Genomic DNA, 18818 nt, shown 5'->3' with positions numbered 1-18818 from the left:
AGCGTTTCACTAGTGCTTGGATATTATCGAGGTAGAAAGTTTTCTCAGTACCCCGGAGTTTCTCAGTACGTTTTTGGCGGATTTTCCCCTGATTTTCTCCCTAATTTAGTCGTGTCCTATTCCTCCCCATCACTAGGGGGGCTCCACATTAAGGCTACTTACATTACTACCACCCAGTCGGGCGGGTCGAAGACTATCAGGTGTTTCCTCCGAACCTCGTGACGCCAGCCGACCGCATCTTTTTTCGAACTCCGCTCCTTCCGCTTGCGTGAGCGCACAGACGCCCCTGATTGGCTGTAGAGTCGTGATTAATGTATGAGCACTAAGTACCTCTCATCCCTCCCCTCTGAGAGCGCTCGGCCCATCAGCTTTCTCTAAACCTTCGGCTGCGAGAGGTTACAGCAGCCGGATCAGCGCCAAACCGGGACTTTTGATTATGCAGAATAACAAAACACATTCCTGAGGGTAAAAACTCTCTTTGTTTCTCTATAATCCCCTGCTACACTAACGCACTCATCTCAGTCTTTCACCAGTGCATGGATATTATCGAGGTAGAAAGTTTTATCAGTACGTTGAAGCCACGATTGGACCGCCTGTTTGAGTCACGTCTGAAACGCTGGCCTCCCAGGAACTCCAACCATGTGGAAATGGCTTGGAGGGAGGTCAGGATTGTATAAGGGATGTGGTAGTAACTGTGTGGAGAATGACTGTGTGCACAGTTCACACAGACTGCAAAGCCGTTTCAGACGTTCCACTAGTGCAGTGGTTCTCAAACATTTTCTGTCATTCCCCACTTAAGAGGGTGGGCGAATTTTCAAGCCCCACTTGTCAACAAAATGATAACGAAAACGGCCAAGTGTACTATTTATTGAAATATCAATTTCTAAACCGATAAGATCAAATAACACCAAGTTCAAAACAGATAAAATACACGTGCAATTGTTATAACAGGCTTACTTTGTCACTTATCTAGAGCTTTCTTTCAAAAAAAGATGTTGTCGATAAGTGTCTTCCTACTTTGTCTCATGCTGTCTGCTGCCAGCGGTTTAAGACACAAAACACACAGAGGTCTCTCCTCTGCCCCACCATCCCCACCATGAATCCAAGCGCAACATGGGCTTCATCATGTTTTCCTTTTGGCTGGATTTTTGGTTGATTGGGCTGATAGGACTGAATCACCTGCTTATTTGTGGTCCATGTAACAAATGTATCCATTGATGTTATTATGCTCACTACATACAGTACGCTACTGTTTATTTAATTAGTTAATTTAATTATAAAGTAAGCAATATAAAAAAAGGTTGTATAGGGGGCAAAATATATAAATTATATATTTTTTCATATACCACATGTATATTTTTATATTGCTTATTTTATAATAAAAATCATTTCCTGTAATTTTTTACCACAAACAATATTTAGTGTAATTTGTGATAAATAATTTGTTATTTGTACATTGACAAACCCCTACAAAATAAATGTGCCATAAAATAATCATTTTGGGGGATTTGTATTAACCGTCTCGACGGCTGTCACGTGCCTAGGGTTAATTATAATAGTAATAATATATTTGGTAATAATAAACCTTTGAATGTATGTCCTAATATAATATTTGATAGAGATTATGTAGGGGGGCAATCCGTGGCAGGGGGGCATTTTAGCGCATAACACCTGTTTGTGTCCGCGGTAAAGTTAGTTTGATATTCGCATCTCCGAATTCAATAGCTGCGTAAATAAACCCGCGAATAAGATACCCTCATATATTTCCTCTCTACAGTGTGTTTAAGCGACATCCGCCTTAAATTATACATGTTTAAAAGCATAAACACCATTATTCTCTACGGCACAAGGGATGATTTAGGGATCATCGCAAAATGCCGCACAGCAACAAAAAGCGTAGAACGATATTGATCTTCCCTTCTGTTCAGCGCCTGAAGGATCAAAAAGCAACTTTGTTGCCACACTGGAAACTAGAAATGCCAGACTAGTACTGCTTGATAAGATATTAATGTTTAACAAAAGCACAGAAACATCAGAATACACATAGGAATAAATGAAATGACATATATAATACCGAATGTTTCCTTATATATTGTTCCTCTGCAATTAACATGCCGACGTTAAACCGTTATTGTTGCACTATGGTTCCACTTTTTCTCTGATGTTATTTTAATTTACTTGTATTAATGATCAATTTATTTGTGTGTCATTATTTAGTTTCGAGTGTCTGATAAAGAAAATAAAGATTAAAAAAATCAATTAAGAAAAGCATGAATTAGAATAGGTACTTTCCTATTATTTTCCACAAATTCCCTCCCGTTCATTGCGCCCCACCTGTCATGTCTCTATTCCCCACTAGTGGGGCGCGCCCCACACTTTGAGAACCACTGCACTAGTGTGTACGGAAAAGGGCTGCAGCGGGCTCCGAGCCACCTCGGTTAAGATCATACTCTCCTTGAAGTCTTCTTGAGTCCCGGTTTGACTTGAACACCATTTGTATGTTTTATCAGTCGCGGTGATTGAAGAGACCCTTTCTATCTGTTTGTCTCTGCCTAACTCTCGTTCTCTTGCTCGCTCTAGGCTGCGTCTGGCGCGGATGAACGAGGAGATGAGGGAGTCCGAGGGGCCGCTGGGACAGCCAGGTCAATACCCAAGCAGCAGTCCTACAGAACAGCAGTACAAGAAATGCATCCAGGAGTTTATTTGCCTCAACATAGCTGAGTGTTAGATGTCCCGGTGTAGCATAGACTCTGACTCTCTCTCTAGTTGTTTGTCTGTGTCTGTCTCTCTCTTTCTGCTAATCTCCTGCCTCACACAGTTATCCCACAGCACATCTAAATACCATAGGGTGGATCTCACTGTGCAAAATCAAAGTATCATTCTTCCATACAGTATCTCACAAAAGTAAGTACACCCCTCCCATATCAGCAGCCACTATTTTAATTATATGGTCTTAAAGGACGATACTATAGAAATTAAACTCGGAAATACTTTAGTGTAGTCAATGTGCAACTTGTATAGCAGTACAGATTTACCGTCCTCTAACAATAACTCCACATGCAGACTTTATGGTCTAGATAACTTCCAAATGAAAAAGAGTACCCACCCTAAGTGGACATGTCCAAACTGTGTCCACAGTGTCAATATTTTGTGTGAACATCGTGTGATTCCACTTGAGGACTATGTCCCACAGGTGTTCGATAGGGTTCAGGTGTGGAGATGTACTCGGCCACTGACAAACACATGGACATGATGAATATGTCATGTGACTTTGCCCGGGTAAAGATGTACAGCTGTCACCAGCTGTTTTGACAATAATGCCTGTATATTGAGTTATTTTTGGAAGACAGTAAATCTATACTCTTATACAAGCTGCACATCGACTACTCAAAAATATATTCAAGTTTCATTTCTATAGTATTGTCCTTTGCGAAGATGAACTAAATTTTTTGTCTCTGAAATTAGAGGGGTGTACTTACTTTTGAAAGAGGGTGTATTTGCTACTGAGACATCAGCAGCAATCTGGCTTTCTAACTGTAATGTTTGGGTTGGGAGAAAAAAAAAAACTTTTTAAGAAAAGCATTTAAGACTTGACACACACATGTAAAGAGAAAAACTATGCACGAGAGAGCTACGTGTTACAGAATATAAATCAGTCATACACTTCTTGCTGTTATGGTTTGTCATGAATGTAACCCTAACAAGCTTTATAAAGTCATGGTCAGCTCCCGGCAACTGTATAAATCTTTTTAAACTTTTTGCCTGTGACCAAAATACAGCGGTACCTCGGCATAAGAATTTAATGCGCTCCGGAGGCGTACTTAAGGTGAAAATTTGTATCGTGAAACACACTTTCCCATAGGAAATAATGTAAATGCAGATAATGCGTTCCAGCCTACCAAAAATATTACCAATATTACCAATTTCCAACACTATAATTATGTTTTCGCATATAAAAACAATCAAAACATTATATATAAATTGACATTAATGCTCAATTAACCCTAATGTATGATTCCTTTTGGCACTAACTGCTTTAAAAACCAAACTGGCTCTATTTTCTTCTTGCTAACTTTCTTAGGACTCATGGTGCTATGCACAAAATGCAAAAAAAAATAATAATAAATGAGATAATAAATCTCAGTTTTGAGCGTCTCCCGGACGAACACGCGACTTCGCGTCCGTTTCAGCTCGGCCTGTTCGCTCGCAATCTGTAAATGCTTCATATACTGAGAGAATCTGTATGCCGTGGTACCGCTGCACACGTTCATGTTCTATAGAGGGGACAGGGTTCAGCTTGTACTGGTGTTGTTGGTTTTCTGATATTTATGAATATCCTTCACCAGTCAGTGCAAATGATATCACACTTCATCAGGGTTTATTATTCGTTACGAATCACGTTTAAGCAACACATCAGTTATACTATAATGATTATACCATGAGGTGCTGTTGGATAGACTGGGAGTCTAACCCTAAGCTAAAGACTAACACTACGTGACCAATGTCTCAGCCTAAGCACTATCAAACTGCTTCCTGGTTCTCAGCTTTATCTAATTATGTCTAATAATAATAGCGTGACCAAAATGATGAGAATTGCTTTGAGGGGAAATCATTCCGGACAACTCTCGTCCTTGAGTCTTTAAAGCCCTGAAACACAGACATGGCTGTCAGCGGTAGTTTAGGACTAGCGTGGCTATGCTGAATTGCTCGCGGTGCAGGAGTTTTTGAGTGCTTGATACTTGCGAGTGCATTATAAATCAAAGTTCCATCCAAATAGGACATTTACATACGCAATTTGTAGCTGACGATGTACTTAATCTAATTAGCTGTTATTCAACAAAAAAATGTGGATAATGGAGGACGTTGTAAACATGTTAGTGGCCTGGTGGGTTAGTGGTTAGCGTTGTTGCCTGGGTTCGATTCCAGCATGGATTCTCTCCGTGCTTGGTGGGTTTCCTCCCGGTGCTCTGGTTTCCTCCCACAGTCCAAAGACATGCAGATTAGGCTCATTGGCGCTCCCAAATTACCTGTAGTGTGTGAATGATGACCGGGGGTCCCATCACGGTTGTACGAGATGGGAATAAATACAACGATCACCTTTGGACTCCACAGTCCCTAGTTGCACTACAGAGGTTTCTATAGGATGGATAGATGGATGTAAACATTTTTTCCTGAACATTTTTCAAGTCCAGCAAAATTGTAGCTATAGTTAAATATAAGGTAACACAACGTAAAATCTTATACATTAATAAGTATTCAATAAACCAAATTACTGTTATCACAGACACGGAGAGTTATTTCCTTTTCAACAGTATTCCTCGTGTGCATCTTTTCAACTAAAACAGGAAGAGATCATCCATCATTCTCGACTGACGGTAGTGATGTAGTGTGTCAGGGCTTTATAGTCTCATATTTGATCGTGGTTTCAATCTATTTTCTGAATGAAAAGAGCCTCCAGACACTCGAGGCAGCTGTTCTTTATTCGCTTGTGTCTTTGAGGTAGCTTTAAAAAAACAAAAAATTTTATTTAAATTTTTAAACACTTTCAAGGATTGGGCTTCGAGGGATTCGATATTCACACTATCAAATCAAACGCATGAATCTTGGGGATGTGGGCTTGGTATAAATAACTGTGATGTATTATATATATATATATATCGTAAAATCCTAAAACGTCTTTGAAGCAAACGTTAATTATGTAGAGCTGAAAAGCAAGTATGCACTTTTTTAGAAAAAGAAAAATACTAATAACAATGACCGTTTGTTGGTTTTGGATGCTACTGTATCTTGAGAATCGTCTTAAGATCTTTTCTTCTAACGTGCTGCCCGGAGCGAGGTTGCAATGATAATTTCAAATGAGATAATCAGTATTTTTTGTATTGTTTTATCAACAAAAAAAAAACACGGAAAGATAGTATTTTTTTAACTTAACTCGGCATACAGCAAAACGTTTATCCGAACTCTTACTGATCTGCTAAAATCCACAAACCATAACTCGCCAGACAGATAGCCAAATATCAGACAGGATTAGAAAAAAACATGGATGATTGTGTCTTTCATGTTGTGTATGTTCTCGCTGCATTTATCTGGTTCTCGGGTGTAAAATGTTGAGAATCTTATTTATTTATTTATTTATTTATTTATTTGTTTGTTTGTTGGTTTATTTACATGCTCTGTGAAACTTTTACTGTAAGTGATTGTATGAATATGAATATTCGTCTACCTGCGCAACGTTAAACCTTTCACGTCTGTGGAGTTTAAATTGAAGACGTCTCGAGGGACTGTTAAAGCATTAAAAGATTAGAGGTTTTAATCTTTATTAAGGTTATGGGATTATTCAAGGTCTAGGAACACTTTTAACCTTGACAAAACTCCACCTTTAAATGGCTCTGGTGTTTATTTACTTCCAACTTATGTAATTGCTTACATAAGTTATTTTAATGTACGAGGGCTGTACTGCTGTAATGCTCACGCGGGTATAACTTTTTGTTAAGCGGCATACTGTGTTCTGTGCAAAAGTCTGCAAATAAATGCTGTGGATCTTCAAGAAAAAAGTATCTACATGAAAAACTATATAAAGCATTAAACAGTAATGAAGTGAACAAAGGCAATAATTGGGGTGGTTAAAGTAATAATATTAATAATTTGGGTTAAAGTATAGTGTTAGTTACAGTGTGTGCAGGAAATTTTTAAGGAAATGAGCTGCTTAGTTTTACTGAACATCCTGCAGAACCAGACACAGTCGTACAGAGGACTTTATCGTACCTGCTTCTTTTTTCATGTAGCAAAACCCAAAAGCTTTTCTAGTCTTTTCTTCTCTTTTTGTCGAAGTGCTCTTTTACGTAATATTCTGCTTCCTTTTTTTGACCTATATATAATATATTATATAATATTATATGGCGCTGTAATAGTATATATAATATTATATTATATATTATATAACATAATATTTATTTTATATATATATATAAAAACACAGGTGCCTAAGACTTTTGCACAGTACTATGGGTTTTTCAGATTGCACATGTTGGTGGAGTAACTCATCCTTTATACAAAGGCACTCCTCAACAAGGACTCCATCACAAGCGATGCATTCCACTTTTCCCACCCTAGGGCGTTTTTTACATCAGCACCCTGGGATAATATCCCAAGAACACTTGACCCCTAAGTTTGGTTCATTTTGATCAGTGAGAACACAATCGTTCAGTGCTCGGAAACCGTTTCCCTGTAAAAGGTGGTTTCCGGAACGATACAGTGTACTCGGGGCACGGATCGAATCAAACATGGAAGCAATCGTTCCTTAAGAATGGTAGTAGATCACACGTCATCAGTGCTCTAAGTCTCATACGAAACCTCTAATCTGAGTCTCAGACTTACACAACCATAGCTGATAAATTAAGAAGGCCCTTGAGAACATTGGTCTTAAAATTTAACCTGAAAGTTTAAGAAAGTCAACTTTCTTGTGCTTTGTTGCTTCTTCTCTCGAGTTTAAAGGTGGTTCATAGACAAAGTAGTTGCATACTGCCACCTGCTGGATCGTGTAAATAAGCAAGCGTGCCCGAGAATGGAGCACAAAGAGCAATGCGAACAATCATTCCTGAGCATGGTACGAATCAAGAAAACGCTTACTTACTGTGTGGTTCGTCTTCAGTGCTGGTTTCCCCTTTTTTAAATTTCTTCACCAATCTATGCACATTGTTCTGGTCAGTAAACATCCTGTAGCCCAGTGGGAGACTATTAACCGTGGCAAAGGGGATTTTCAAAGGGGATTCGAGAGTGGGGTTCAACAATGATGAAGTGATGAAGACTATGTTGAGTATTACTTTTGTGTAGGGGAAGATTTACTCTATCAACATGTATCTGAATGTCATTAATTAAAAAGGTTATGCTCATTTTGGCATTACTGCGGCTACGGCCATCATGCTTTTCCATATGCAGGACAGAAGCTGTCCAAGCAGGAAGCAGGACGGGTCAGATCCTAAAGCTTCATGAACTTCATAACACTCCACAAGTTCACCTGGTGAAACGGCTGCTTTTATGTTACACTAGACGTTATACAGTACATTCCTGAAAATCAACAATGCTGAAAGTGAGGTGGTGAAAGTTTGAAATGAGTTACAGATCACAGGCGCATTTTTAATCTGGAAGGAAACATGTTTCATATCTAATCTGTAAAACAAGTATTACTTTTTTGTAATACTTATACTAAATTATACTTTATATACTCATAATAGATAGTTTCTTCAGTTTTAAAGCGGGGGTGTCGAAAATAAGTCCAAAACTAAATAATCAAGCTGTGTTTTATATTAAAATCAGACCGTAACTGAATTTTAGATTCGAAAGAAAAAGAAAAAGAGATCTTTCTGTCATTCCACTTAGAAAAGTGTAGAGCAATAAACTGATTTCATTTTGTCAATGTACACTAATCACTGAGCGCGATATGATTTGGACACCCCTGGTTCAGAGCATTGTCTCGTGTTTTACCTCATCTAAAGACCCGAGGGTGGGACGTGGACGCGGACAGTGTGTTTTTTTTAATGTAGCTTCTTTATACAGGGAGATGTTCTGGGTTCGATGTTCTTCATTAACGCATGTAGCACTTTTATTTGATTTATTGTTTACTTATTTATTTCATTTTGTTTGATTGTAAACAAAGGGAAAGAACTGCATTAGTCTGTAAAGAAATGTAGAATGGGGAAAAACACTTGATTACGGTACGAAACTCTGTTCTGTAGATACAGTAGATGAACTCTTGACTTGCTTTCAGACTCCACTTCTTCTCCTGTCGTACTCTGATCTTACTCTGTAAAATAACTTGTTCGACTGATGTATTAAAACTTTTACGTTCATCTGTGAACTAATCCACTCCTGTTCTTGCTCTGCTTTTTCTCTTCTTTTTTCCTGATAAAAAAATAAATAAAGGAAAGACATGAGTGAACCGCTGACCTGTTCTTCTGCTTCGTGCCTTTTGTTTGTCTGTCTTTATTCACTTTATGCTCACTAACACAGCACAGCTTTTACAGTGTGTATATAAATAACTTCATTCCTTTTCCTTACGCTTTCATTATAAATAACACAGGTGTGAAAACACTTCAAAGATCATCCTTAATTGTGTTTTAACACTTTCACTAACGGAAACCAAGTGGAATTAATAAGCTAGTTAGTGTTATCTTTATATTTCTTGCAGAATTATTACTGATGTAACTACATTCTGTATAAAGGACGGATATACAGTACACTCAGGTGGTTGCTTTTAAATCCAAAAAATATTTCTATGGGTTTTAGTGAAATATCAGTAAAACCACTAAAATGTGATGAACGTATAGGAGGCATGGGATGAAATATTATCTTTAAAATAAAATAAAAAAATGCAAAATACGGGTGATACTGTGCAAAGAATTTATTACAGAAATGTTTTGTAAGCTTTAAGGACTATATGGGGGTCAGACTATTAAGTTACATTTACATCACAGCATTTGGCAGACGCCCTTATGCAGAACGACTTATATTTTTATCTCTTTATTCGTCTGAGTAGTTGAGGGTTAAGGGCCCTGCTCAAGGGCCCAATATTAGCAACTTGGTCATAATAGGGTTTGAACCTGGGACCTTCAGATCTTTCCTCATGACTACATTACATTTTGAGCCAACTTTATTTCATTTTATAATAAGTCTATACTTGCTTACTTTTATCATACATGACACACAAAGCAGTAATATATCAATACAGCATTCATATTAAAGGACACGTTTAGCCGTTCTACATTCACAAATACTGCTGTTCTGCGTCTCATTATTATTTCATCAGATATGTTGATTTCTTACGTGTGTCTTAAACATACGGACGTCTTTCCCTCCTCTTCTAGGCGACACCACGTATCTGGACATCTTCCGCGAGTTTTCCCACATGGCGTCTCACAACCCTGAGAAGCTCAAGCGCAGGAGCATTCACTTTCGCCACTCCTTCAGGTAACTCCCATGATGCCCTGCTCTCTGGCATCCTCCCAGCAGAAAACCAAAGCTGGGATAAGCGTTAGAATTTAAGTTGGAACAATCTTGTTTTTTGAGAGTTAAAATCACTTTGATAAAATGACGTTGGTATACAGTAATGTTGCCTATACAACCTCAAAACGACAAAATTGTATCCACTGTTTGGAGCATTTATACAGATTAACATCTCGTTGTGCAATGTTCAACCACATCCATGCTCCCTTATGTTTCTAACAGGGTTTATACTGCAAAAAATACAATCTTAGCAAATGAAATATTCTTGAATCTAGCCAAATATTTTTTATAATTTCTTAAAAAAAGATTTCTACAAACCAAACACAAGATTGTGTCAAATGTTTTAGTCAAATGTTCTTGTTCTATTGCCAGATAATTCTGCTTCTTTTAAGGAATAAATTCCTAAATATTTGTAAAACTCTGCTAGAAGAAGATGACTTTTTTACTTGCAATTTTAGTAACGTTTGACTTCAGTTTAACATTATTAACATATAAATCATACAGTTCTTCTGACGTCATTTCATAAAAGGTGTTCTAAATTTCAAAATCAACCTAATACCAACGTTGTCCCAACATTTTCACAACCAAAAATTTAAGGGTGTGTCAGAATTCTACTCACTGTCTAGTCACTGTGGTTTAAAGTGACTGATTTGCTCTAATATAATCGATAAACCCTGGTGCCAACTGAGATAAATTTTCTTTTCATGTTCATGTTTCTTTTCATCCAGAGTTTGATGGACGGGATGTAGGCGTGGACCCGGAAATGGCAGAAAACCCCCCCAAAAAAGTCGAACTTCACATTTCACACAGAATCTGCACAGACTGGAGCTATAAAGCAACAGTGTTGACACGGACTTAGAGAATGACTGAATTTACAGAACCCCAAAAATTCAACTTAAAATCAATTACGAATACATTAATTTTAAAAAGTTTTTTTTGAAAATGCTTGTGCAAAGGATTTATTACAAAAATGTTTTGTAAGCTTTAAGGACTATATGAGGGTCAGCTGGACTTATCCTCCTTTTTTTACCTACACGTTATTTTAATATTTTTTTTTTTTTGGTGGGAGGGTATTTTGTGTTTGAATACTGTCTAGACATTCAGAAAATAGTGACTAAATCTTGCATCACTACAGTTATTGTAGAGGATAGGATTTCTACAATAGGTCATGGCTGCATATAATACAAAAAAATGAAGGAATGTCAGTTTTTGCTTTTGTTTTAATGCATTTATTATCTTCATCTGCTTCTTTTATTCAAAACAATCCCAGTTCACACTATGATGTATTTGGGACTGTAAGTAAATCGTCTTCAGCTCCTTTCCAGTTGTGTCAGGTTTGTAGCGTGATCGTCAGTGATGACTATGCTGGTGTAGTCCTACATTTGTCCTGCTCCTTATTCTGTACAGTTACCATATAGGATTGCAAACTCAAAGGCAGATGGTGTACGTGTATAGTACTTTTTAGATGCAAAATGCTAATATATCATGAGAATTGTGGTATTTTGTAACAAAAAAAATAAAGCTAAAATCAATCTGTGTGTATTTTTTTTGTGTTTGGCATCTATATGACATCTTAAAGTAAGGGTTTACTATAGCAGGATTGTCAACTAGTAATAATGGGCATGAGTGTGTCAATAGGGAAGCGTGGCTCCTAAAGTGAATCAATCCGCATAGACACCAAGGCCTCTTAAAATTTCCAACTTTGCAACAGAAATAAACATGTTTACAACCTGGTACCAAATAAATTAAACTTTTTTGGCGTCCACAGCTAGATTTTCCATTCATGGGAACTGTACATGGGTGAATTTTTTATGTAACTCATTAGTTAATAATATATTAAGCCATGAAATCATACATAATTTAGGCCATGGCTGATTTTCATTACAGGTGTGAAACTGCTAGATGTTTAGCTAACCAGCTAACTACAGTAGAATCATTGTAGTTTAAATTACCACATTAAAAAGTAGGAGTTGAAACAGGACAATACTGTATGTAGTGTATGGATGACGGATCACAATTAAATGTAACGTTAGCATATAAATTAACACTACCGCATTAGCATTTTAGCTAAAGCTTAGCTAGCAAACTTGTGGTAACTGAGGTAAGTAGACGTGTTCCAAACAACATCCTGCACAGATGAAAAAAAAAAAAAAACTTCATCAAAAGAACGAACGACTCAGACTGGAAGATATAAGAGGTGAGCTACTCATTCTGTTGATTATAATATGTTCTTAGCTGCACTGTAATATTTTCATTACTGGAACTATAGTTACAATTTGTGTATGTAGACGTATTGGGGGTCTTTTCATTGAAAATACAACATACTGTTTTATTTCTGATCAAAATAACTAAATGAAATAAATGAATTTAAAAAAGATCCGTTCATTTTGATGAACAAGACTCAAAGAACCGAGTCACTAAAATGATTCAAACTTCCCGTCACTACTTTGTGGACGCTGATTGGTTGCGTCACAATCGAGGGAACGAATCAGCCGTCGAAGCGAGCCTTCGTTTGGACCCGCCCCCTCCCGGAGCTTCCGAGTTTAACGTCAATACTAGCACGACTACCTTAAACCGCATTAATGTTTACTTTCAGGGTTTCCTTTCCTTTTGTGTTTTCGTTCGGGGGTAAAATTAGTTCTTGTGTTTGATTTGTTTTTTAGTTCCGGTTGAGTTTATAGGAAAAGGTGTGAAAGAGGTAAGACGCTGTTAGCATAATGCTAGCTGTGTGTGTCCTTTATACCCACCGGGTTTAGTATCATATGTGACAGTGAAGATTGCGTCATATTTTTTATTTAATTTATGTCACTGGCAGCATATGATATTTTTAGTAGTAGTAGTAGTAGTAGTAATACTAATAATATTTGAAGTACGCACTAAACTTACTCTCTTTGCGCGCGTGCCAACTCAAATATAATAGTGTCTCTTTAAGGTAAACCTTCATCCTGAAAACATTATTCACATTTATACTGTAATAGTTCTGCTGTTTATAGTGATTATTTTATTGATTTGTTGGCTGATTGTGTATTTTCGTTATTCCTGTTAGAAGCTCTCAGGTGTAACCCACTGACGTCACAAGGCGACCTCAGGGCATAACCCCCAGTGCAGTTGCAGAAAAACTAGAGAATGATCAAGTGTCGCTGTTTGAGGCTAAATAAGAAAATCTAGACAAACTTGTATTAATGAGAAATTGTACTGAGACGGAGTGAAGGATTTTGTAAAAACACTGGAATTTAAATCCCAGAATGCACTGCAGTGGATGAAGTTAGGGGTCAGATCTCACTCTATGACAAGTTACCTGATTTTTGCAGTTCAGCAAAGTGTTGGTTTGGAATAGTTTTTTTTTTTTTTTTGTCTGAAGGCCAGACAGGTTTGGCTGTCTGAAAACAGAGAGCTAGTTTCAAATCGGAGACGTGAACCTCGCAGTCTGGTTCACTGGATCGAATCAGAAACAGAAAGCCGGTCATACCTGAGAGCGAAAGTAGTTCGCTGTTTATACACGACGTCATCGGTGTCTTCTGTGCACATGCCAATTTCATTCTCTGACCTACACAGTCACTTGACATTATTCCCTGTAATACCAGTAATATAATTTTGCATAGTGCGAAAGTTAACTTCCTCGTTTTTCTTTTTGTCTTGTGTTTAACTCTTAAAAACCTGTCATAGAAAAGATCTGTCAATTTATAAACGTTGCAGAAAATACTTTAAAACTAATAAAAAAATAAAAATAATAATTTGGTCTATGTACATTAATTTGTAAGATATACTAATTTTTATAAGTAGTGTGTTAGCTGTGTTAGGTCACCAAAGAACAAACATGCAAAATGAAAAAAAATAAAACAGTGATAAAAAGAGCAAAGAATGAAACACTATGGAAGAGTAGCTAATGTAACCTCAGAAAAGGCACAAGAAGACAGATGTCCTGGTCACGACAACACTGCACACGCACAACCTCCCTTTCTACGGCACACACTATTCTGATGATGCACGCATCTCGAATCTATAGCGGGGAGTGAGGGCAATCATGCTTAATGTGAACATTTCTAAGAGTGTAATGTTAACCAACAAAATCTATGAAATAATACTTTTTGGTCATGTTTTAGATCTAGCTTTGAAAACAAATGTTGTGTTTTTAGATGAGCAGGAATATTAACAAAAGAGCTCCTACGACAGCAACACAGAGATTAAAACAGGATTACCTGCGAATAAAGAAAGACCCTGTTCCTTACATATGCGCAGAACCGCTGCCTTCAAACATCCTGGAATGGTAATGTGCTTTAAAGACTCTTTATCTGTTTAATACTCTTCATTTGATCTGAATAAATAAACTCCTACCATTACTGCTGTCATTTCAGGCATTATCTTGTTCGTGGTCCTGAGAACACACCATATGAAGGTATCTTTTATATATATAATATAAATTCAAGCATAAATTAGCATTGTGGGTGTGTGATTTACTTTAACACTTTTTTCTTTACCTGATTGCAGGCGGTTATTATCACGGGAAGCTCATATTTCCTAGAGAATTCCCGTTCAAACCTCCAAGCATATATATGATCACGCCGAATGGCAGGTTTAAATGCAACACAAGGTACTTGCACACAATTATTAAACATACGATTAATAGGATGAGCATTTATTATTAGAGGGGCATGCCATAACCACGCAGATGTGCTGATGAATTTTGGGTTAACTCCGACTCATTATTCAAACAACACGTCATTTAACAGCAAGGAGTGTCGACATTGCGAACATACCAGCTGTCTGTAATTATCATAACTCTTTTCACTTTCTCTATCTTTTTTAGATTGTGTCTCTCCATTACTGATTTTCACCCTGACATGTGGAACCCTGCATGGTCCGTGTCCACCATCCTCACCGGCCTCCTGAGCTTCATGCTGGAAAAAGGTCCCACTCTGGGCAGCATAGAAACGTCAGATTTTACAGTGAGTTTACTGCATTTAACATTATAACTAATATAAATTCAATTCATATTATTATTAATTTGTTAATATTTCCTCACATTTCTTGTTTAGTGTAAAATAAGACGCATTGTTTTTTTTTTTCTGCACCCGTAGAAAAGACAGCTCGCCTCACAGAGCCTCGCCTTTAACATTAAGGACAAAGTGTTCTGCGAGTTCTTTCCAGATGTGGTAGACGTAAGTACTGCATGCTGATTGGTCAGGCTTCGATCTTTTAGTGTTAGTGTGAGGTATTTCCTGGCTTATCTTTTCTTCAACTTAGCTACATGTCATTAGTGATGGAGTCGAAGTTCTAGGATTTCAAAAGCAATACATTTTATCATATAATTTCCTTAGTAACAGCATTACAATGAATGCACCATTGACGCGTTTTAAAAGCGTGCATTGCTGCTTACATTGTTTGTTTAGCATTTTTGGAAGGAGTCTCCAGTTAGTAATAAAGTATTTGCCCCTTCCTGATTTTTTTTAAATTTATTTATTTGCATAAAACAAATTTTAACACAAAGATAAACAGAGTACAGTTAAATCTTAGATTTATCCAAGCGTAATTCGTTCCGGGAGCGTGCATCCAAAGCACTCTTATCTCAAAGTGAATTTCCCCCATTAGAAATAATGAAAACTCTGATTGGTTCCACAACCCAAAAATATTCATATAAAAATAATAACTACAAAATATAAAGTAAAAATAAAACAAAATAACCTGGACTTTACCATTGTAAAGAATCATGACTAGTGTGAGAGAGATGAGAGAGGAGGAGGAAGGGAGTTCCTTTCTAGTGACACTTGCTTTTTCCTCCTTTTGAGGATTTCGCGGAAATTTGGCATTGCGTTGTGGTTAAACAGATTCATCTCCCGCACTGCTACAGCCATTAAAAAAAAAATAATTATTCACTCCCAAAAAAAAAGAGAGAAAAAATACTCATTTGGCCAAAAAAATAGTTTATTGCTGCTTTTACATAAATTGTAATGTTTCTGTAATGTTAATCATATAATTATTAGTAGATAAAATGTACAGCATGTCATTTTTTTTTACTTGCTAAAAAATTCTTAACCTAGGAAATGTAGAATTTTTTTCCCCCCTTGGAATTTTTCCTTTTCTGGTGGTCACAACATCGCATGATTTGACGTTTATTGGCACAGGCTTTATGACAGATGCCCTTCCTGCTGCAACCCAGCCATTTCTGCAGGCTCGGGACTGGCGTTGAGGATGCACAGGTGCTGGGTATTATACATGGGCATTGGGTTAAAGGGCCCAAAGGCCAAATCATGGCCATTTAGAGGTGGAAAGGCTTAAAACAGAGCCTCTTCTCTGTAAATGTGCTGTGGTATGAAAAGGGTAAAACACTTAGGTTGTTTTAAGGAAGAAATAAATAAATTTATTCCAGGCCACATGACACCAACATGGTATTGATTATTTTTACATTGCGAAATGTTTCATTCCTTCATTATTGTAATCTTATTCCTCTGTTCCTCCATGACAGGAGATCAAGCAGAAGCAGCGGCTGCAGGAAGAGGGGAGTTCCCGCCCTCAGACCCTGCCTCTGCCCGACGTCGTGCCCCGCAGCGAGGCACAGAACGGACATGTCCCTGCCGGTATAGCCCCGCCCCCTGAACCTCAACAGGTACACCGCCACAACGGACTCCTAGGAGGAGCGCTCACGAACCTGTTTGTCATTGTCGGCTTTGCAGCTTTCGCGTACACAGTCAAGTACGTGCTGCGGAGCATTGCACAGTAATAAACATGTGGAGAAACGACTCTTATGCCAAAAAAATATATATATATAAACTGTCCAAATCAAAACCAAACAGGGCTAATGGTGGGAAAAGGAATTGCGTGATACAGCGATTTCTTGGCATACAAATTTAATCTGTTCAAGTTCATAAGGCGAAAATGAGTGTAGCAAAACACATTCTCCCATAGGACATAATGTAAATGCAAATTAACTCTTTATTAATTATTTTATCAAAACAGACATGTAAATGAAGTAAAGTATGTAATAAATAGACATTTAACTACTCTTTAACTTATCTTTTAAACTTTCTAAACTAAAAAAACTAAAAGTGGCTCCTTTTTTTTTTTTTTTTTTTGCCGTTTTTGATGAATGACATTTTTTAAGACTCATGGTACTACTGTATCGACTAAATCTTGCACCAACCCCCCCCCCCCCCAAAATACACAAAAAAATCTGTAAATTCACTTTTTTTTTATTTCACTGATGGCAAAACAAGTTTTAAACGGCTCCCGGATGTACACACAACTTTACACAAGTTCCTGCAAAATTTCAGTCCTTCATTCAGGTGAAAATTTGTTAGGCGGGCTGTTCGTATGCCGAGGTACCACTGTATCTTTTTTACAGCTATAAGGACTGGTTCGGCGACTTTTCTGTATTCAGCCTCACGTCGCACCAGGAATTATTTTCGCAGGATTCATTTCCACATGGCACTTTTAAAATTATTTGTGTGAAGGATGAAGTTTTTGTGTGAAATCATTTTGCTCTGTCTTTGTCGTGTGCCTTTTATAATCCTTGCTGAGGCTGTATAGTTGCACTTTTTTGATGAAATACATAAAAAAAAGAGATAAATAGATATGTCATAAATATTGTTTTATTTTGCAGTTTATTTTGTACTTTTGGTAGAATAAAGAACTGCAGCAGGGGTTAGAGAATGCTGAATCGGATGGTTTGAAGTGAAATAAGTTATGAATGTTTGAATCTTGCACATAGGATGGTGCTTATATTTAATTTTTCAGGTACAGACAAATCTTGTATCCTATTCATTGTTACAACAGTAGACAGACGTAGTTCGCCATTTGAGCCTTGCATTCAAGTGACACGTGGATAGAAATACCTAAAGAAAAACGGATGTCACTTGTTTTTACATCAGCAGTGAGAACGGCGTTCAGGCCGCTCATCCAGAAGCAGAAAAGCACCATGAAAGTCCACATTAAACATTAAAAATACAGGCCTGATTTGTCATTTGAATGAATATCCTATATGATCATGTTTATGCACATGTAAAGGAAGAACATCGAATAGGAAATGAACTCTCTCAAACTCGAAGTGAAAAAAAAACTATAAAAATTATACGGTATATACTTAAAAAAAACTTTTTATATCGGGGCAGAAATGCACATTAGAACCACTTTAAAACTATAAAACTGCACAAAGATTTTGGAAAGCAGCTATTAATTAAGAAAGAAGTTCATAATGTTCATAGTGGAGTGGATGGTTCAGGAAACACCCAGATTGTGGCCTGTTACTTTGTGTGTAACCACTGATTGCTTTCTGTTGTGTTTGCTTTCTTTTTTTTTTCTTTTTTTTTTTTGTAGAAAATTCTGTTGGATCTGGTCAACACTACAATTTGTTTTGTGTATTTTTATAACGTTTGTTACAATGATGTACACACTATAACGCACAAAAATACCTTTAATTCTGGCTTTTATGGTGTAACTTGTGCAATATTCTGATTTTAAATAAAGTTACTTTTAATTAAATGTCTAGATATAAAGTGCATTTTTTTCGCATGTCTTGAACTGTTTTATTGCTCTTAAACCTCTTTTACATGTACAGTCGTGTAAAAAAGTGTTTTTGCCGCTTTTTTTCATGTTTGTCACACTTTAATGTTTCAGATCATCAAACAAATTTAAACATTAGTCAAATATAACACAAATAAGCACATCATGCAGTTTTTAAATCAAGTTTTTTATTCCTTATATTTATTAAGGAAAAGCAAAATTCAAAAGTACATAGCCCTGTGTGAAAAAGTGTTTGCCCCTCAAACCTAATAACTGGTTGGGCCACCCCACACCAATCAAGCGCTTTCAGTTAACTTGGA

General features: G+C 37.1%; 2 protein-coding genes across 3 annotated transcripts in view; both read left to right on the top strand.

Annotated features, from left to right (window-relative positions):
- acap3a (ArfGAP with coiled-coil, ankyrin repeat and PH domains 3a) overlaps window positions 1-11538 on the top strand; it is a 58052-nt gene extending 46514 nt beyond the window's left edge. For both annotated transcript variants that reach the window (XM_053482518.1, XM_053482517.1), the window contains exons 24-26: window positions 2581-2642; window positions 9864-9966; window positions 10731-11538. In XM_053482518.1, coding sequence (XP_053338493.1) covers window positions 2581-2642; window positions 9864-9966; window positions 10731-10737 — 172 coding nt within the window. In that variant the 3' untranslated portion in view covers window positions 10738-11538. The remainder of the gene's footprint in view (window positions 1-2580; window positions 2643-9863; window positions 9967-10730) is intronic.
- Window positions 11539-12526: 988 nt separating this feature from the next.
- Window positions 12527-18466, top strand: ube2j2 (ubiquitin-conjugating enzyme E2, J2 (UBC6 homolog, yeast)). The gene is made up of 7 exons (XM_053483325.1): window positions 12527-12700; window positions 14139-14269; window positions 14358-14398; window positions 14491-14593; window positions 14810-14948; window positions 15081-15161; window positions 16466-18466. Exons 2-7 carry the CDS (start codon window positions 14139-14141, stop codon window positions 16718-16720), a joined length of 750 nt encoding a protein of 249 aa, XP_053339300.1. The 5' UTR covers window positions 12527-12700; the 3' UTR covers window positions 16721-18466.
- The last annotated feature ends 352 nt before the right edge of the window (window positions 18467-18818 follow it).

This window comes from Clarias gariepinus, chromosome 22 (assembly GCF_024256425.1).
Source record: "Clarias gariepinus isolate MV-2021 ecotype Netherlands chromosome 22, CGAR_prim_01v2, whole genome shotgun sequence".
NCBI classification, from domain to species: domain Eukaryota; kingdom Metazoa; phylum Chordata; class Actinopteri; order Siluriformes; family Clariidae; genus Clarias; species Clarias gariepinus.
Note: the sequence above shows the minus strand (reverse complement) of the source record. Positions and strands in the feature narration are given on the sequence as shown.